General features: G+C 41.1%; 1 protein-coding gene across 1 annotated transcript; it reads left to right on the plus strand.

Annotated features, from left to right (window-relative positions):
* The first annotated feature begins 5,986 nt into the window (after window positions 1–5,986).
* LOC139138702 (vitellogenin-6-like) lies at window positions 5,987–20,888 on the plus strand. The gene is given in 24 exon segments (XM_070707205.1): window positions 5,987–6,124; window positions 6,991–7,011; window positions 7,859–8,004; window positions 8,261–8,416; window positions 8,664–8,843; window positions 8,983–9,073; window positions 9,323–9,587; window positions 9,964–10,335; window positions 10,650–10,815; window positions 11,049–11,315; window positions 11,639–11,830; window positions 12,118–12,427; window positions 12,857–13,137; window positions 13,774–14,153; window positions 14,668–15,040; window positions 15,297–15,483; window positions 15,486–15,838; window positions 16,040–16,255; window positions 16,701–16,877; window positions 17,287–17,575; window positions 17,941–18,101; window positions 18,570–19,253; window positions 19,625–19,781; window positions 20,297–20,888. Coding segments are annotated over 24 exon segments (5,745 nt in total). The 5' UTR covers window positions 5,987–6,081; the 3' UTR covers window positions 20,575–20,888.
* The last annotated feature ends 1,108 nt before the right edge of the window (window positions 20,889–21,996 follow it).

Raw genomic sequence — 21,996 nt, forward strand, 5'->3', positions numbered from 1 at the left:
CTCTCTCTCTCTCTCTCTCTCTCTCTCTCTCTCTCTCAGAACATCTCAGAACATCTTGCAATTCCAGGATAGATGGGAGATCTTGAAATCAAATGAAAACTTACAAAGCTGGGCCTGTCCTTCAAAGTTTACTTGTTTGTCACTGTTGCACAGACAAGCCGTCATTGGCAATTTATTGAATCAAAGAAATAAAACATTACTATTGCAAATAGTCTGTGTTCGCTTTTCCCCTGCCTTTTTTATTCGCTATAATTGTTACATATTGCACTGTTCAGTGTTTTCCCTCATTAATTATATTGGTTGGACATCTACAGTTCGAATAATCCTGTTCGAACAATCGCCCCCGAGTCCTGAATTACAAAACCTATAATTTGGCAGTCCTCGAATGCCGATATTTCTCAGGATACTATTTCTCTTTTTAAGAAAAAAATGTTGTCTTTTTGCCTCTTTCCCAGAAAAGCGGACTTTGTGAAATCCTCAGGCAGGTATTATTTAATGATGGATGTCTGTTTTGTTTCTTTCACATGACTAAAGCAGAACACCTGGGAAGCTTTGCTTGGATCACATGAACACCTGTTCATCAAAGATTACAATTACAAGCATGGCTGCCTTCTAAAGCACGTTCCCGAGTCATCTTTTCTGTCCGGAATGCATGGCAAATTTATTGTAGTTTGAACACCTTTCCTTAACTTTCTCAGCTCGTGCATTCGTTAAAGTATAAAAACACGACAATGCGGCAAGCATTCTTGAACTTTATACACATATTCAGGTCATTTGCAGGCTATATGTATCAATAAATTCAACGCAAATCTCAGACACAGTCTGTCAACAGTATAATAATCCACAGTTGTGTAAATCTATGCAACCTGATCATGACTCATGATGTCTACCATATACACGCTGTTCAGAACGAATGCGAACAATCATAGCTTTTACCAACGAACAATACAAGAGAAAATTAATTAATATTTACTCGAATCCCCTTCTAAATGTTCGTGCGTCAGATAGCGTGAACCTATGCAAATCTTTCTTATTAAATATTATTTTTATAGCACCGTCAAATGTTGAATGGGCACAGGAAAAGCGTAGAAAAGAAGAGGGGCAGAGTTAGAGGTAGGCAAAGAGGGGGTAGGGGAGACGAACGGGGGGGGATGCTGACTACCCTTGGATCTATCGAATGTTCACCACAAAAGAAACTGTGAATCAAAAGGCAACTGAAAACACACATTATGTGATATAGCATCAGCTTGAAAAATGCTGACTCGGCAGTTTTTATTTTATAAGTGCCAAGCACAAATACGGTTGTGTATCTTCGATTCCGTCGTTGTCCCAAAATCTTCGTACAAGGCCACTTTTTCAGGAAAGTCCGAAAAATCCGGTCCCCGAGGGAAAATGGCAGCATTCTTTTATCTTCTCTAGATAAAGACTCACGTAAGTAATATGAGATGTACGCAGCTCAAGAAAAAAGATTATTTCATGTGATATAGGAAAGAGACTTTCGATGCATTTCTTGTTCATAATGCACCTGACTGCTTATTTTTTAAACACTAAATGAAATTATTCTGTTGTAATACGTTGTTTGATATGTTCGCCGCCTCATCGGTGACCTACAAATAAACCACTCAAGCTACCACACGTCTAATTAAAGTGAGACGACTTTTCTCTGATTTCGACAGATGGTGTAAGTCACAATGCATGAAATCATCAAAAATGTCGTTTACGTCTTGTCCATAAGACCGATCTCTGAGAGAGAGAGAGAGAGAGAGAGAGAGAGAGAGAGAGAGAGAGAGAGAGAGAGAGAGAGAGAAGAGAGAGAGAGAGAGAGAGAGAGAGAGAGAGAGAGAGAGAGTTCATTTTCCAACAATATGTAATTATAGAAGAGTTGAGAAATGCAGTAATCTGTAAACCAGAAGCATTTCAAGGAGACATCAGACGACATCGTCCAGGGATCTGTGCTCAGTCCCTTCACTGCTCACTCATTTCACGTCAAACTACTGGCTCATTCTTACAACAACAAGTCCATTAGCAATTACTTGTTATGAAGTCGAAGTATCTCTGCAATGACCTACTCTCAACACAATGGAAGCTTAGTGAGCTGACTCTCTGTCGGGTTGTATTCCAGTCTTAATTCTCGTTGTAAGAAATAAAGGCGATTCTGATACTTTTTTGTGATTGTCCCGGCCAAACTTTTGCTTTCAGTCAGTTTCCAGGTAATGAGTTACATCGCTTTATGGTAATATTGATCTTTGTACATCTTATCCGATCTTAGCGTGCTTCTACGATTAAATGAAGTCAGCTATTTGCTGGGGAACAACAACAAGTTACGGTGACCTTGAAATGAATTGCCTCGTCACTTGTTTTTCAGTACTCGGCCATAGAATCAAGGCGTACATGTATTGAGTGTGAAAAGTTGTTAAGAAGAAGAGCAAGACAAATTAAGTTCTAATTATCTGCACTGTTCTGTATAGATATTTATGTTCGACCGCTTGCGCGCTGGTCTCTTCTCAAGGCCTTGAACGATACGGCGAGTTAGATTTCCAAAACTGGGCATTTTTCCAAGAATACTTTTCTGTTGACCATGAGGAAGCCCTTGTTGTTGTTTTGCAACGGGAGTGCACTCATTGCTTTACAATTGAACCGTTGTGTCTGTGTGGCTTATTCGGCCATTGAGATCGACAGGAGTGGGCCGAGCTGAGAACATATCCTTGCTTTTAACACCTGTCAGTCATCACTCACCCCCAACATCATATGCATACAATCGACGTCTCTCTGCATTACACTGAACCCAGCAGAATGTGCTGAGTCTGCGATTTTTCAGGTTGTATACATGTCTTGGAGATTCAGCGTGTGTCTACATGCATCTTTGTCTTTGTTCAGCGATTTGTTTTCGCCCAAAATGAAAGTGGGGGAAGGGTCAGCCATACCAGAGAGAGGGCCGAACGGAATTGCGGACTCGGAAAAGGAGAAAGTTGGAAAAACTATCAGACGTGGCAGATTTGTTTGGGTGAAATATCTATAGATACTATGAGTGGTTTAATAGATACTGCCTCGCAACTTGCTGTTTTGATGGACTTTGTTTTGCTGTTGTTGTAAAATAGTTCACCCTGACCGCCGAAGTATACATCTCTGTGTGGGGGCAAAGTCACAAATCAAAGAAGCGTGTCAAGGAAGACACTTTGAAAAAGTCGCTGACTCAGCACATCTCAAATTTTGCTAGCTGCATTGAAAACGCAGAGCTTGAGACTCAATAAACCTTCATTAGTTTGTTACCAATTTTTTCAGGACAGATATTCCCAAGTGTTACCGATTAAAGATGTTAAATTATAACTTCGATCAAGTCATGTGGTGCATTTTTTAAAAGTCAAGCACATTGGAAAACATAACACTCTGCGATTTGTCCCCATAGCAAAATATTCGGTTTCTCTTTCTTCAAGCTTCGTTTTTTTATAATTATTCTTGTGGCACGGATAACGTGTCGGGAAAAACATATGAAATAATTAAGTCTTGGGCGACAAGATTGACGACCTTTTTTTTGAAATCTCATCGTACGTCACTGTATTGTTGCGGTATATTAAACTATATAAGATACGGCGCTCTGAACGGCAACTGCAGCAAGACAGTAGCACTACAATCAGTGCACAATACCAGGGTATTAATAACAACACTGAGCGAGGCAAACGGCTACCGCATGGAACGAGTCCATACTGCGCTGAGTATCAATATCTTTCAGGAATGTGAAGTGTGCAACCTCCCCCCCCCCCCTCCCTCCTCCCCAATGCACTTGTGTCCAGAGCATCACATCAGTTAGACTGCATATGCATACTCTCATTCTTTTCACCGACAAAAAACTAACTCATTTAAATTGGCGTGCAATAATTATTAACTTCTGCTTAGTTCAAGCACTTTTCCCACAACGGACTTATGATATCACATAATACTTGTTTACTAACTTTCACGATCTAATTTTTCAGGCGGGTTACTGACCTTTTTCTCGAGTACAAAACAGCCTGGTTTATAAATAACTTATGTTGGCAGTTGGAGTTTGTACGAATTAAAGGATACTGTGGGACTTTTCTTGCATTGAAAATTTATGTGAGATCTACATCTTACATCGGCCGTGTCATGTCAGAAGACGATAAATCATTCGCAATTGGAGGTGTTCCCGACCCAAATGCATAACATGTTGCTGCTACTGGACCAGCTGCAAAATGCACCGCACTCGTTGTCATGGAGTTTAACACACTTTTATTACTTCATATTCGCGAGAAAACTCATCGCTTGTTCTTCCTACTCCTGACATTGTGATCGCAATTGTCTCGTTTCCGTAATCGACAGTTTCATTAACTTTTTAAACCCAACTTCCCTGATTTCTGATGCCGCAACTTTGCAAAAACAACTGTTCCTAACAGTTTAAGTGATAAACAAGTTAATAAGTCTGGTAATGTTTATTCCTATGGTGGTGCGGGGTGGACAAAAACATGTCACGTTGCCCTTGACCGAGCTTTGTTTATTAGGTTTTTTCGCCACTACCCTGGCGAGAAATCCAATAGCTTCAAACTGAATGAATGAATCAATCAATGAATGCCCCAGTGCACCACCAATTCTACACAAACAAGACGGGCTATTATGCATTCGCGCTGGACTCTGATTTGTCGCGTCGAATCGGATGATCGTGCGTAATTCAACGCAACCGAAAAATTCCGGTTTACTTGTCTCACGGTGCATTGTCTGTCTGAGCACAGGTGGAACGCAGAGTAAGGGCGCAGTGAATGAAAATAAAAACGGGCAAATGAAATTCTGAAACGACCAAGAACATATGGAATTTCCACACTCGTATGAAATAACAATCTTATAAATTGAATGATTCATTGATTGTGATTGATTGATTGATTGATTGATTGATTGATTGATATCATGACTGGACCGCTTCATGGGCATCACTTAATCTTGTTCGTGATCTGTTCTGTAGAAGTGGGACTGCTTCCGTAGCATCCTCGGTACTTAACGAAGCGCCATTGCATCTTCGCCGCCAAAGCCTCTTTGCGATAAGAACAAATCTGTTACGGATATCTGCAGACTTTTCAAATGTACAACTGTTCATCTTTTAGATTACAAAAAATACCCCTGATATGCTACAGGTAAAGATACACATAAAAGATAAAATTGATAGTCGCAGGGGGGCCATACGAATTCATCTGTATGTTACCCATTCAAAGACACGCTAGGAAAGTGTGGTACCTGAAATGGCATTGTCAGAAACACATACAGGCAGAAAGAAAAATTGTCACCTTCCATGAAACACGCTTCATAGTTATAAAACAGTACAAATGGCAAACATTTAAATAATAACAAAACTTGTATTCTCCTTTTCCTATATATTCGGAACCTCTTATGCTTCTTATGCTTCCAAATTTCAAGCAACTTCTTTCTGATCGCTTTTGGAAAAATCATTTATAGCAATTGGTAAGATGTATTTTCTCGATTTCACGTCGATTTTCAACAGCTGAGAGACTTTCCGCCTGCATTCATTGTAATTCTACTTTCCCGTGTACCGATCACTAATCTAAGTTTTTTTTTTTGAAAAGCGTCGTGGACGTTCAACTTTACAAAGCATGAATGTTGCTGAAGCTGCGTAAGCAAAAAAAACAGAACCTGGACCTCATATGCATACAACGATTGTTCCAAAGCAAATATGATAGCGCTCCTTTAACTTGTCAAAAAGAACAAGTTAGATGCCTTAAAGAGACCCAAGGAGAAATAAATTAAAGGAAGACAGGACAACAAATCGAGAATTTGTTTGTGTCAGAGCAAATGAAACTCCAAACCCCATCAATCAGACTTCAAATAACCCGTAAGGGTTGAGAGCAGAGTGTTTTAAATAAATTTGGAAAGGCGTCTGATCGTCAAGTGTCAACATCTTCTGTGGGCGAATCGCCTGCTAGTTAGGGGGTCTTTTTTCCTTGGCTAATATTCAATTTTAGTCAACAAGAATTGTAAATCACCAAAACAATAGGAAGCCAGGGAGCATATAAGCTCAAGTTTTTTCCAAAGTTGTATCAGTTCTTCAGGTTAACTGCAAACATGAAGACACTGGCTATTTTACTGTTGGGCGTTGTCCTGGCCTGTAAGTATACTTTTATACAATCTCGAACGTTTGCAAGTTGCTTTTCCAGAACTTTTTAAAAGTTTGTATGACTCTCATTGGCGTTTATTCCGAACTAGTTTTCCCCTTTTTCTAGTATCAAGCAGTCGAAATTGTCGCATATCAGAGCAAAACACATTTAATTTGATATTGTTTTTCATGTCGGTGTTCTTCGTCTGTTCGGCCACAGTTTTCCATCGCAGTCCGATTTCGGACTTTCAGCATCTCGCGCGGCGAGAAAAGTTCCCTGCTGGCTTCTGCGGCCTTCAGTCAATGAAGATGTTTTCTGAACGACTTGTCAACTCTATTCCTGAGACCATCCCACTGCGCATGGTTAGCTATTCATAAAATAAGCTTGGTTACCTTATCGATGCACTTTCTTTGTACCGCTTAGTTGTTCACGGTCTATACAGACGGACTTGTAAGTTGATAGTTCAGCGATTGAAAAAAAATCACGTGACAATGACTTTTTTGCGCCTGTAAATCTGGATGCAGTTTACCCAGTGAAATGCAATGCTACGTCGATAAATTTTGACAGTGCGGCGTGAACACTTAATGTCCGATAATTGTGAAAAAAGATCACATTTCTGATTTGCGCTCTCCGATTTGGCACCAGGTGTCCTGTAATGAGCATCTGTCAGTCGATAGACATTCGATTCGCAGTTTCTACGTCTACCGCATAGAGGCGCATAGCGGCCATACAACTTCCCGTGCAGAACTTAGTAGAATGTATTAGGTCGTTATCCCTTCATAAACGTGGTTTTTTTATCTCCTCCTTTGTGATAAATAATCCTTGAAAGTTTGAGAAAGATAAATAACAAGTGTTTCCCTTCTCTTTCTTTTAATAGCCGCCGAAATCCGTGAAACTGGTAAGTTTCTAAAATCATTTTGTCGCAATTATATTAACATTTTCTCGAGTTTTCAGTGGAATACATTTGATCGTCGATTGTTTGCGATTGGGGCTTGAGTACAGAGAGCAGTTACCGTCAACAACGCAAGCTGGACTGCCAATACTGGCGGCCGTTCAACCCTTGCGCGTTCCTCGGTGTTGATAAACAGGGATAAAGCCTATCTGATGATGTTTAACCTCGATTCACCCAACAATCTCTGTGCAAAAAGCGGGTGTTATCTCATTGTACGGTACTTTAGGTAGAGTGCCCTCAAGGACTAGTTAATGAGTAAAAACCGCTATCATTGTTGCGGTTACGTGGGCGCGTGGCGGAGTCGTCACGTGTCCGGGGACTTCTTTATTTTGTGTACCCCACTGACGTCATCACCGAAGAAAAGCGGAAGAAAGCTAGCAAAATCTGTTTGTATAGTTAAACATGGCGTGATCGTCGTGAGTCTGTTCACCTTGGTGATTGGCGTAGTATTTCTCTCAATGATGGAAAGACAATATCCTTGTTCAGGACAATGCGGCACGATGCCATAGCCCCTGGGCGAGTGGGGTGTCCTTCGGACATTGATCGGTTCGGATATGTTATTTGGTCGGCCTATTCTCACTTAAGCCTCAGTAAATAATTTCTAACTCCCCGACATTGTTAAATTTTAGTCTACTCAATACCATATGCTCACATCTTGTGATTGTCATCGGACGAATCTTATTGAATTACTGGAAGGGGCTCGGTATTTCAGTTTCCATGTTATCAGTCACTACGACCATTGAAGAATTTTATCCAGCTTGGTAACTAGTTCTCATTCCTACACCGTCTACAGCCTTCAGGAGAAATCGTGAATACGTTTACGAGTATGAAGGCCAACTTTTGACCGGAATACCGAAGACGAGCCATGAACACTCTGGACTCAAGATCAAGTGCGAGGCATCCTTCCAATTCAAAGATGACGACAAAGTTGTCATGAAGGTGAATATGACCTCTGTACATTTTCTATAGCCAATCTACCTGTGCTATGTTTGATTAGAACAAAAAATGTATGAGTGATATTGAGGACCCTTTAAATACCTTGTTAGACGCATGCGTAATTTACGTAACTGACTGAATGTATGCCTGCAGCCTACTATATACATACATACATATATACAAGTATCATTTATGTAATGTTTTATCTCATTTCAAGCTATTTCTACTGCCGTTTCATAAGTTTTTGTTTTATCTTCAGCTGGACAAGATTTCTCTGTTCAGACTGCAGCAAGAAGTGCAGGACCCCAGGAAACAACAACCCTTGGACAAGTTCCAGGAGGTGACTGGTGATGAGGGAGATGTCTTCCACAGAGAGTTGAGCAAACCAGTGAGATTCACCTACAGGCAGGGCAAGGTTTGTAAATTTACATATTTAACCATTTCAACCAATAAACGACTGTCAAACGACAAAGGACGAACTTTCACTTTTCTGGAATTTTATTTTAGTACATATTCGAAAGGACAAACTTTTGTGTCTCTACTACAAAATGAATCTGTGTTGATGACGGCTTGGTTTTAAAATGTTGTTTCCATTCGATGCGAGTTTCAACAGAGAGAAAAAAAGACTAACTCCCTGCGTATATGTTCATCATACCGCATAGATCAGTGACATCGAGACAAGCAGTGATGAGCCATTGTGGTCGGTCAACCCGAAGAGAGCCATCATGAACCTGATTCAGCTTAACCTGAACGAACGTGAATCACTTGACGAGACCAAGAACATCAACCGTCCATCCTCTGCCCGTGACGACCGTGAAATGACAACTCTTCGTGTCAAGGAGGTGAGTTTCTCAGTAATTTTTTTTTTTCGTCTCTCAGTCTCCTTGCCTCTGTTTTTTTGTCTCTGGTTACATCCAAGAATAATAGTTCGTAGAACGTCCATTAATCTGTAAATCTTAACGTTTCTCTTGCATCACACAGATGGGTATTTCCGGAGAATGCGAATCCCTCTACAAAATCAGATTTGACAAAACCGATGTACGTCTTCGCCTCACCTCCAGCTCAGAAATGGGTAAGTTTCCTCTTAATTCAAGTCTTTTGAGATGTTCTCATGCTAAATTGATGCTGTATTAGAACATCTCACCCGCATGATGCCATTCAACTTTGAAAAGTTGGATCTGTCGATGAGAATATCTACGACCAAAGAAGACTAACTCTGAAGCAGACATTTCCTTTTTCATCCTCACGTTGCAAAGTTATGTAATAGTCTATTCCTTTATGTAAGGTACTATAATCTCAACTCCCTGTTCGATGTTTTCAGAATCCACTGATGTGATGAACATCACCAAAATCAGAGACCTGCAGAAATGCGAGGACAGAAGGACTATGGAGAAGTCCATCTTGTCTGGCAAGTTGCTGCGCAACGACGATGACAGGCAAAATGACCTCATCAAATCTCTGAGTCAGGTTCGCTACAATGTCACTGGAACCCAGGACAGGTTCATGATCGAATCCGCCATTGCCGAGGGCCAACACATTCTCTCCCTTTACAAAGATGACCAAAGCGACGTTGTTACCTTTGTCAAGTAAGTTGTCTCAGTTTTGTTTTGTCCCCTCTTCTGCTAGGCAGGGAAGCCACATTTCAGCCTCTGCGCATGTCTCATTTAATTTCTCCTCTGTCTGTTTCACTCGATCTTAAAAATTGCTTGCATTCGGGCTGAAAATCCAGTGCATGAGGGAATGTGTTGTGAATGGAGCGCCTCATGGGGAGGAATCTTTCAGGGTGATGGGCTGATAACCCTGGCTCTATAATGAAAAGCACCTGATGTTTCAATCGGCTCCAAAGTTTTGTGATACTTTACGGAAGTTGGTCCCGAAACAATCGACAATTACACATCATGACAACATATGTTAGAAATGGTTAGTCATTTAATTGGCAATTTTAATCTTTCCTCCCTGCAGCCAAACTCTTTTCCTGATCAAGGCCGGAAGAATCGACAGAGAGATCAATATGCCAGCTGACATCAAGTTCCAGGGCAGCATCAAGTACGAATTCCCAGAGAGAAAGCAACTGAGAGAGAAGACCATGGAACAAATCGAGAGCCAACAGACAAGCGACCTCAAGAGACGAGAGTCCCTCGAAGACGTCAAGACTTTGTTGCAGTACATCGCCGAATCAATCAAGACGGACCTTACCTCCGAGGAAACCCCATCCTACCTTGTCGTAATGGTCCAGAAACTCCGCGATCTCAAGAAGGAGGATATTGAACCCCTTTGGCAGGAAGTTGTCGAGAGAACACGCGACACTGTCAACAAGGATGAAGAGAGAAAGAGGTGAGGTGTAATACTATAATGAAACACTCTAGATCAGCCAACCATATGCCGCCTAGGCCATATAACCTAGTCTGCTGATTTTTTAAGGTCAATGAATATCCCAGCATTGTCAGTGTAATCACGGTGGGCTGCTAGAAAACCACCGTGACGGAAAAAGCTAATGCTGAAGTTGTTCTGGTGTCAAGACAAGTCTAACACCTAATCAGTACAGGAAAATACATTGTACAATATATCACATGAAGGGAACTGTCTAATACATAAATAGATATTTTATATAATATATGATTTTATATTTTCATTTTGTATGTTTATAGGAAAGTGTTTATGGATGCCCTTCCTTTGATTAACACTGAAGAATCCATCAAATTCATCAAGGAGAAGATCGAGAACCGCGGTATCAAGGATGAGATGGCCAGCCAGATCTTGGCCACCCTTGCCGTCATCCATGACCCAACCATCAAGACTTTGGACGATGTTCTGGTAAGTGACGTCACCGTAATACGGAATTAGTCGTATATGGTCTTACGATTATTACACCGGTCTGATTTCGATCGCTTTTCGATAATTTTAAATTCCCTTTTAATCATTCCACCACTCTTATAATAACTACTCTCATCTATTCTTCCCTTGATTTTACATTGGGGTTGGCATTCACCCTTTAATATGAATTATCATATTCTGACATTCGAAACTAATCTTTCCCCCTCCCCCAGGAAATGTGCAAGCACCCAGAAGTTAAGTCACAGAAGGATGTTAGAAAGACCTGCTGGCTCAGCTTTGGATCCATGGTATTCAATGCCCTGAGCGAAACTAAGAAGTCAAGCAAGGTTTTGGTCCAGATCGAGGAACTCAAGAAAGAATTGAAAGAGGAGAGACGCCTCCCAATGACAGAAGAACGCCGTCGCCGCATTGAGCAGATGGAGCAGCGACTTACCAATGCCATCGATAAAGTGGATTCTGCCAAGAAACGATACCGCAACGTAAGTAGCTGATATCAGCAACGGGTTTTCTTTAATGATGCGATGGTGTGGGGCTAACAGATACGCGAAGAAACTAATTGATTGTTGATTAATGGATCAATTGATCAATTCATCTGGTGGTCAAGTAATTGAATGACAATTATTAATCAATCGATAGCATGTTACTGCTCGCTTGTAATTGTCAAAATGAAGTTTAAATGAAAACTACACAACAATCAGAGGAAATGAAAGACAGGTGTGAACCTCTTGCGAAGTGATCGACGAAGTGTTGCGCTCAGTGCTTTTCAAAGGACACGTTAATCACACCTTTATCTTTCTGGCAGAACCTCGTTGATGGAATTAATCCCGATAAAACGAGGGAGGAACAGAAGATGTGCCTGAAGGCAATCGGAAACGCTGGTCTCAAGGACACCGTCCAAGACATCCAAAACATCATTGAGAAAAAGACCGATGACGAAATGAAAGTCTTGGCTATCTACTCCCTCCGACGCGTCGTGAACTTGATCCCAAGCAAGGTATGTATTTGTGTAGTTGGCGAGTTGACTTTAAAACCACTGACATCAATTTCTTAGCTCACTTTCACATAAAACGTTAGCTTTTAGATAATGTTACTGGTAGCACTGTGACATATATCCACAGCGGGTAATTGTTTTATGTGCATAACAACATAACAAGTAACACGTTACGACTGGAACATATATAACAATGTGAACTTGTCCACAAGAAAGTAGGCTCAATCATTGGTTTGATATTCATAAAATGTGTTTTTCAACTTGCACTTGCATATTTCTTACTATTGAAGGTGCGCAATATCCTGAGCCCAGTTTACTTTGAGCAAGAGAACTCTCCCGAACTCCGTATCGCCGCCTTCGTCGTCATCATGGACGGCAACGTCACCATTCCCGTCATGCAACTCTTCGCCCAGTCTCTGCACAAAGAACGCAGCCAACAAGTAGGATCGTACGTGTACTCTTTCATCAAGGAGATGTCTCAGTCCCCCAACCCAATCGACAGACAGAAGGCAACCGCTGCCAAATATGCTGTGCGTTTTGCCAAGCCAATCACCCCGGGTGCTCACTACTCCAAGAACGTCCGCATCAGCAGGCAATCCGGTGAGGAGATTTGTCTGATAGTGGAAGCGACATTTTCTTGATTATCCTTGGGGAAATATAAACGATAATAGTCAATCGAAGCACCGATACACTCCCCGGTTTTTATTAATTTTATTTATTAAAAGAAGATGGTAATCAGAATCGCCTTGAAATATTTCTATCATGGAACATATGCCCACATTCACTATCTATGAAGTGGGGAATCACTTTGCGTCATGTTACCTCGTTACGCATATGTTCGTTTGATCAAATTTTTCGAGGGTCTTTGGAAACTTGCATGTAAGGATGAAATTCTTTGGATTAAAAATTCTTAAAAAATCTTAAAACTTTCATTCATATCATGAAATTAGCATATTTCTGACTGGCTGCCTCGGAGCCAATTTTGTCAGTAATTGATGAATGTGTCATTTTCTTTCTCGAAAACAACAGAGGAATGGCACATGGGATTCACCACCGAACTGAACACTGTTGGCACTCTTGAGTCCGTTCTGCCCCGTGCTGCCAACGCCAAAGTCAGCGCAAACATCCTTGGCTACAACATGAGATTCCTCGAGACTGGCTTCCGTGCTGAGGGTCTGCAAACCGTCGTTGATAAGATTGTTGGACCAAAAGGATCCCTGTGGAGGAAGAGCTCTGTCTTCGATCTCTTGAAGAGAAAACCACGTTCCGTATCCACTGCTGACAAGGAAAAGAAAGAACTCAGAGATAGCGTAAGTTTTATTTTGACCGATAACACGTTTATTTAGAGTGTCCCTTCTGTTTCCAACATTCCTTCCTTAAAGGTATGCTGTCACCAGTGCCAATTTTGCCTTAGTTACCATGGAAAGAGAAAATCGAACCAATCACAGATTTTAAACGGGTGGCCGCTTTTTAAACACAGCGCCCTCAAGTGGGCATTTTGAATACCAAGGAACGCCCCCTTGACCATATATGGGCATATTTAGATTACAGGTGACTGTATACCGTTAACGTTGCGGATAATAGAAGCGATCGATGTTCATGCAAAGTTACAAGTGAAATTTTAAGTTACTATGTATCTTCGGGAACAGAAATTCGGACTCTCAAACTTTTACAATAACTTCTGGTCCACCAAGTGTGGGGGAATTTTGAATTACAAGTATCTAAGTCTTTCAAGTTGGATGTGCATGTTACCTATTGTAAAAACGGAGAACAATGGGAAATTTTATTACACATCAGTGGACCGTAAACTTCTTACTGTACACACAAATTAAAATTAAGACAAGTTATTCTATCTTGCGTTCTTTAATTTGAAAAAAGAGTTCAAAATAATCTTCACCGAGTGAGAATTTTTAATTGATCATTTTCCGTGTTCATTTGCCATTTAGCTCCCCATCCAGACAAGAAAACTTGAAGAACCAAAAGGCGAACTGTATGTCAAGATCTTTGGACATGAAATCCGCGGCTTAAGCTTCGACAAGGATACTGTGAAGTCCATCATCGAGGAGGGTAAGATCTCCATCAAGGACATCGAAGAAAAACTGAAGGAAAAGAGAAGCACTGAACTACAGAAGGCCATCATGCTTGCCGACTCCACCTACCAAATCCCAACTGAGCTCGGTTTCCCACTCCAAGCTAATGTCACATCAGGTGCCTTCGTCAACATGAAGATTGAGGGACGCGCCCAGGTAATCGACGCACTCTTCGAGTCCGACCGTCCAGAACAGAAACCAAAAGCCCTCATTGCTGAGGCTGATATGCTGACCAGGTAGGTGTATGGCTATGGATATGTTCCATACTTTTCATTTTGTTCTGTTGAAAAGAGCAATCTTTACATCAACTTCAGACGAATGTTCATTTTGGCGTCACTCGACACTACCGGTATTATCACCCAAGTCCAAAGTCGAAGCAAATTTGTTAACGGTTTTCAATATCGCTTTTAACCCAATCGACGTGTTTACAACCAAATTTAGCCCTATTATTAAGTGTTTTCCCCCTCGTAAATGTCCCCCGCTTTTATAAGAAGTGGTTTCGGTAGAAAACTAGAGATATGGAGAACGGAGTAATGGGCCACTAAAATCCTTTAGAAATAAATCATACTGTATTAAACTCAAAGACACATGATCGTCCAAAACTTTTGTGATATTGTGAGCGCGAAGGTACAGCTTGAATAAATATAGCTTCATTTGAAGATTTTCAAGTGAACGAATCTTCAACAGTATAAACAAAAAGCCCTTCGGGTCATGTGATATATACAATGTATTATGCTGCTTTTCCTGCAGGATCGCCATGAACATCGAAGGCAAAGTTGGTGTTGATGCTCACGTCCTCAAAACCGGTGTTGGCGTCAAGGCTTCCATCAATTCAACCGTCCCAATGAACGGCGAAATCGAATTCAACATGGAGAAGAGAACTTACAAGACTCTCTTCAAGACATTGGAAAAGGAACAGCAACTTGTCAGCGTCAAGAGCAAGCCATTCTCCTGGACCCTGGTCGGTGAGAAGAGAGCAGAGCACCTCAGAAAGAAGGAGGTGGAAGAACAAGGCTGGGCTCGTCTTTGGATGAGATACAACGAACCAGAGCCAGAGCCAGAGAAGGGCGAGGAAAGAAGACACATCATTCTTGGAAAACTTATCAAGGAGCGCCCAACTGAGGTATGAATAGTTATTCATCATCATCTGCATTAGTCAAAGTTTGATTTTGTTTTGATCAGCGATACATAAAAAAACAAGAACTTCGATGAAGAGATATAGCATGGAAATTCTTCTTTCAAGATAAAATGTAGTTTGCAACTTATCCTTCTTATGTTGTTACTTTTCCACCAAAGCCTTTTCTTGAAAGAAATCTTCCCGAGAAGAGTTTTGTAGAGTTTGTGTTTCATTTGTAACTATTTATTTTTAACCTACACAGCACAAAGTCAAGATTGGAAAGGAAGAAGTTGGAGTTGAAATTGAAGTCGCAAGCAAATATATCAGCCGTGAGAATGTGCCAAGAGCCCCGCGTCACCCTCTCGCCGGTCCAATGGAAATGAACATCACCGTCAGGCCTGGAGACGAACGCCCCAAGGAAATCGAAGTTGAAGTGACCACGAAGGAAGAGAGAAACAACAGACTGTGGAACACGTTGAACGCCACATTGAACGTCATTACATCAGCGCCGAGGATGAAGGTTGGGACTGGAAGAGCGCAAGCTTTGAGAAGAACATGAAGTCTCGCAAAGAAAGCCGTAGAGTTAGAGACACCTACGACCAGGAAAGAACCAGTCTGAAAGAACCACTCGACCGCGTCGTCAAGACAAAGAAGATCACCACGAAAATCACCGCAAAACGCGACCAACAACAAACTTGGCAATGGTTGGCCGATGTGACCCTTGACATTGAAGAGGAACGCTACAAGAGCTTCCACCTTGAAATCCTCAAAACTCCAGTCGAACAACAACCAGACAACTTTAAGGTAGCGGTTTCTGTTAAGTTTATGGACCCAAGAAAATAATTGCGTGCACTTGTGTTTTGCAAATACGTAGATAAGAGTAACAGAAGACACAAAGACAATGATCTGCATCTTTGAATAATACTTCATATCATCGACATTGCATGATATTTCCACCCGCATTCTTGTTCTGTCAAGTAACAATTGATGATTTGACTATTTCAGATGTGCATGGAAGGTGAGGTGGAATACCCCAAGGAGGAGATCGACACCATGGAAAAACTTTTCAGATGGATGGAGGAATCCAGAGACAGGGACGAATACTCTCCATCTCCACGCTTCTCTAGAGCTCGCGCTAACGGTGAAACAAGACAAATTCGCGCCAAACTGGGCACCCAGTGGGGAAAGAGCTGTGAAGATGACAAGAAGGTGATGATTAAGGTAAGACCAGAAAGCAGAAGACGTTTGATTCATCACATGTGGTTTTGATCACAGATCGAAAAAATTAACATCATATATCCAGAGATTTTTGTTAAAGTTTTCCAACCTAAAATTATGAAACTGATACAGAAAAATTAACTCATGACTTTCGTAGTGTAATTGCTTTCGAAACAACTGCTTGATGGCCAAACGGGAAAATCGGTGTACAGGATTCAAAAGATTCGAGCTGAAAATTATGCGCTTAATTGCCTTTATATCTATGACCCCACACATGGATACTTGAACCTGTAGGCTTAACTCTTTCTGGCTTGACTTTCTGGCAGTCAGGGCTACCCATGTATGTGTGGCGTTGAGGCCTGAAACAATAGAGATCTTCAAATTATTCAGAATCTGCAGATGTAACGATGACCATTCTAAAAGTCTCGTTCCTTTTTTTCCTCGACAGACTCGTGTCGAGAAGACCCCAGAGCAGTTCAAGGAGGAGACACAGAAACGCATCCCAGAGTACGAGCAATGCGAGAAGGACAGGAGAATGAACAAGCAATACACTCCAGCATGCATGGAACTCCTCCGCAAGGTTACCGAGTTGCGCAAGGTCGACATCGAAATCACTCACGACAAAGTAAGCACAGTTGACGTGTCGTTCGTGTCTGTTTAACTCTCAACAGTATCTTTGTTATTTTTGCAACCTACTTCCATGATAGAACCATCAGCCAGATAAAGCAATGTATATCATTTCATTAATGTGAAGTTTTTAAAAAGAGAATACATGCAATAGCAACAAAAACGTAATCAAGGGCATGTGTCGGTTAGTATAAGGGATAAAGATAGCTCAGTAAAGTTTCTATATATTGGATTTAAAATGCTAGGCTGCCACATGAAACTTTATCTTCTGATGGCTTTAAGCAGAATCATGATTTGCCTTTGTTCATTAGATATAACAACCACATTGCCTGGCGTCAAATGACGTAATATATGTTCGTTCATTTACTATTTTGTAAAATTGATTTTTGTCCATTTTGTTCCTTCAGCTCCCTAAATGGATCAAGAAATTGTACTCCACGTCCATGGTCATGGCCCAACACTACTGGTGGAACAACCTGAAATTGGACAACGTTGAAATCGACAACCCATACAACAAAGTCCTGATCACCGCCGAACTCAGTGATAAGATGGCCATCGCAAACGTTACCGTGAAGCACCCGTACGAGAACTTGAAATTCGAGAAAGTCAACATGCCCTTCAAAATTCAGCCAATGTCCACCAGGAAAACAATGGTACAGCAATACATGGATTTGATCATGAATAATCAATGGACTCGTAAGTGTACAACTTCACCACAACTCCCCTAAATATAATTACGTCACTTTTTCATTTTAGCTGACTAGGAGCTGTCAAAGCGGCCAAGTAACGTTACGGTACCTTTAACGAAATTTCACGTTTATAGTTCAAGTAACAGCAACTTGACAAATTACATTGAGAAGTTATCAAGGGTTTTCTTGAAGAGATGTGTGAGGAATTTCCAGATATGGCGCAACCTATAGTCGTTTGTCATATCAACAATCATTAATACACCAACAAATTGATTCATAAACCTTTAGGGGTAAAAGTTTTGCAATTAAAGAGCGTGATAGTATAACACTTACAACTTCTCTCGCCTTTTCTGTTTGGTTTTTGATATCCAGCATACTGCAAAGTGAAGCCAAATGACGAGATCAGAACCTTCGACAACGTCACATACAAATACGGCTTGTCTAAGTGCGAACACGTCATCGCCGAAGACTGCTCCGAAGAGAACCGCTTCATCGTTCTGGCGGCCAAGACTCACCACGACACCGAGAAGAAGGTAGGTCGTTTCTGTTGAGTAGGCAAGACAAGGGGGCGAATTCTTTTTTCTGCAGCTGACGGTATATTCGAAATCCCACGTAAAACAAACGTAAATCTAATTACTTGCTAAGATATAAGGTTTTCCACTGTAACTATAAGTATTGTGGCGAGTAAAAAAAGTTTTCATTAACCATTTGAGTGCAGTAATTTTTCCCGCCAAAATTTTAGTTCAAAATTTTTACCTATTTTTATGAAGTTTATGTAATTTTTTGACAGTTTTGGACTATACGGATATCACTTTTTATTGGCTACAGTTTTTGAACAAAACTCTGGAAATAATCTGAAAAAAATTGTCTGGGTTACAATTTATGGAGGTGACAAAAATTGACTGTGGCGCTCAAAGGGTTAAGGGATATGTTATCGTTTCATATATCCCTGACGGTTTTATTCGAAACGTTTATATGTGGTGTCATTTCAACGATTCCAGGCGACAAAGGTTTTCCTTGAAGACAGGAAGATTGAAATGATCCCCAATGACGATAGTAACAGGATCATCGTACGCGTCGATGGCGACCAGAAAGATCTCAAGTTGAACGAGAAAATGATCGTCCGCAAGAACGGCGAAGTAGAATTCAAACCCATCGAAGAGACCAAGGGCACTCTGGTCGAGAGAGTCAGCAGCAGCAAGGAAGAAAGGAAATCAAAAGAACGGGCAGTCATGATCGAGAAGAGCAGCGAAGAAGAACGTGAGAAAGTCAGCGATGTCGAGTGCGAAGAACTGCAAATAAAGAGAGAGACCGGCCGTGAAATGACCGTCAGAGAGCAGCGCAGAGACCGCGCCTGCAGATGCCAGGAAGTCACCGAGAAATACAACCGCGGGTACTATGTCAGCAGCAGGGAGATCGAAGAATACAGAAGGTGCCAGAGAGACTCATACAGAGAAGACACCTCCGGACAAATTAGCAGCGAGGAGAGGGAATACTGGGACGAATTCCAGCGCACCGTTCACCGCACAGTGTCCGAGAACCGTGAGTACAGCAGCAGTGAGGAGCAAGACAGAATGAACCCAATTATGGCCGTCGTCATCCGCCGCCAAGATGAACACATTGAGCTCATCTCTGACAACGTCGGACTTCGGATCAAAACCGACGGAAGATACATCCAGGTTAAGGTAAGCATTGACAATTTCCTTTATAGGATAGTGAAACATTGCAGCATCACATTCCAGCACTTTAATGAACAATTACTTTGAACAACGCTCAACCCTTGAAAGTTATCTCGAGAAAATCAATACGAGAAGATTCGCGAGAAGCGATAGGTCGAAGCACTTGTAATTCACCTAAAAATAAATGATAGTAAATTATATTCACTAGGAATGTTTTACTTGTGAAATGAACATTTCGGAAGTCTGTATTCGATCTTGAAAAATTTCACAGAAGTGTATGCAAAAAACGCCCTCAATGTTGTCACAAGCAGGTTTCTTTCTACCATGATATCACATCAATCAACTTTATTACAATCTCTCCCATCTTCTACTTTCAGCTTTCACAGTTCTACCGCATGAAGCACTGTGGTCTGTGCGGAAAATTCGATGGTGAGCGCCACAACGAGTTCGAGGGACCACACAATGAAATTTACACCGATGGCCAGCTCTTCGGCCTCAGCTACCAAGTCCCAAGCGACAAGTGCTCCGAAAATGGTAAGTTTTTTACTGAAATGTATTGCGTTTCATTCTGTAATGTTTTGACATTTTACAATAATTAAAAAAAAGAATGCGGAAAGGCAGCTTTTCAAACTTTTTGTGTACGATTGAGAGCATTATAGTTTTAAGAAGTTGTGGGGAAATTACTAGAATGGTGCGGCAATACTACGATGGGATTTTAGCCCTCCATAAAATCACCTGAAAAGAATAAAAATGTTCCAGTCTCCAGTGCAAACAATGGATATCCACAAAATAGTATTAGGTGGGGGGTTGATGACTACAATATGGAGTCACCAACTTTGGCTATGATCAGCTTTCGCTGTGAAACATCCAATCAGTATAATTTGTAGGCAACGACGGGTTGTTTAATATAAAACAGTTAACGGGTGATAAAAATCACTGCATAAAATGGCATTTTAGAGAAAAATAAACGAGTGTTCATAACCCCATTCGAAATGCCACGGTATCTGATCGATTGCTGTTAATTTTGTTTTTGCTCTGTCACGTTACAGTTAGATGCATTCCACGTATGAAGACCGTTGTCCAAGAGAGGACGATCGACGGCATCCAAATGTCCTGCTTCTCAAAGACTCCAGTCTCCCGCTGCAGCGATGAATGCAGAAAGGACGAGACCAAGACCGAAAGAGTCCGCTTCCACTGCCTTGATAGCGCTCTGCAATCCACGAGAGACCTGGTTGAGCTCAGCAGAACCGAGATCGTCAACAAGATCGCCAAGAAACGCAGCGACTTCACTGAGGTGGTCGAGGTTCACAGCAAGTGCAGCCAGTAAAGAGGAGAAAAAGACTATATGAACATTTGACCTTCTGACTTTAACTGAAACGTGTAAAAATGTGAAAACTTACAAAAAAATATTCACTCTAATACATGCACAATTTACCATGTCTTTCTTTTTTGTGTTAAAAATACGATGAAGACAGAACCGAATGAAAAACGAACTGTAAAATAGAACTTTGAGTTCAAAATTATATCTGAACGAATTGGCAAGGTGTTTATACTTTATTTTTGATTTGAAAATTTATGTTTTTGTTGTTCTTTTGGTATAGAAGCAGTGATATAAATAAAAAAGTGCTGACTTTATCACGACATGGCTTGTGTCTGACTAAATGTTATTGTACAGAGTCGTAGCGAATTTAGAATGAGAAATGTAGTGTGTAAGTCTAGAGATTGAGACCCAGAAAGAGTGGAGTGTTTATGATAAACATTAACACGATTTCAAAGTATGCCATGTCCTTTTCGCATTTGTTTCCACGTGTTTGAATTAAAAGGAGGACATTTCCTAAGCCAAATATGTTTAAACCCCCTAGGCGAAAAGTCTATCATTCGAAGGTGTAAGCATACTGTGTGGTCGGATGGCAGTGCACCACTGAGGAGGAGTTCATCACCGATTTCTGTTCAAGTGTTCCCTGGATAGTTCTAAATACAGCGCACAAACTCAACAATTTTCCGTTCAACAGGGGTCAAAATTCCATATTTTTAGCCAATGCTCTAAGAGTACAATTTCTACAAAATCATAGGGCCAAGTTGACCGACGGTCGAATGTGCTTATTTCGGGTCTAAAGTTTTGTACGAGTTAAAAACAGGTATATTTTTGGCAAAAAATGGGAGTCGAAACCGCAATACACTGGTGTAAACCTTTCTTATGGCAGTGCTCCAGGGTCCTACTGTGTGATCTGAAAGAGTATCACATCAAACACACAATGGTAATGAACTGATAAAATTCTGCTTCGTTATAAACCGGAATGTTTTACCCGTGTAAAACAAGAGTAAAGATTGTGCCTGGTGCGAGCCAAGTTGGTTCGAAAAGTCTCTTCGTCTTCTATTTAAACCGCTGAACGTGTTCAGTGTACCGGCTTATAAATGTCTAGCGAGGAAAACAGCACAAAGCAAGGGAAAATGTGTTTAGCCTAATGGTGTCTCAAAACTAATGTAAAACATATACTGATCACCCAATGGTTCAAGCAAATGACATATTAGAGAAGACGGAGTAACCAGATAATTTCTCTTCAACAAGGGAATGCTTTTTTATTGGATAGACAGTAATCATGAAGTGAGATTTTACTGTAAATAAGCTTACTCAGTGTAAATCTGAATCTCAAAGAACAAACGGTTTGCTCAAACTAGGACTCTTGACGTGTGGTAACTCCCGGTGGTGACACTCTCAGAGAGCATGGGCATCCATGCTCGTTCCACA

This window comes from Ptychodera flava, chromosome 8 (genome assembly GCF_041260155.1).
Source record: "Ptychodera flava strain L36383 chromosome 8, AS_Pfla_20210202, whole genome shotgun sequence".
Lineage (NCBI taxonomy): Eukaryota > Metazoa > Hemichordata > Enteropneusta > Ptychoderidae > Ptychodera > Ptychodera flava.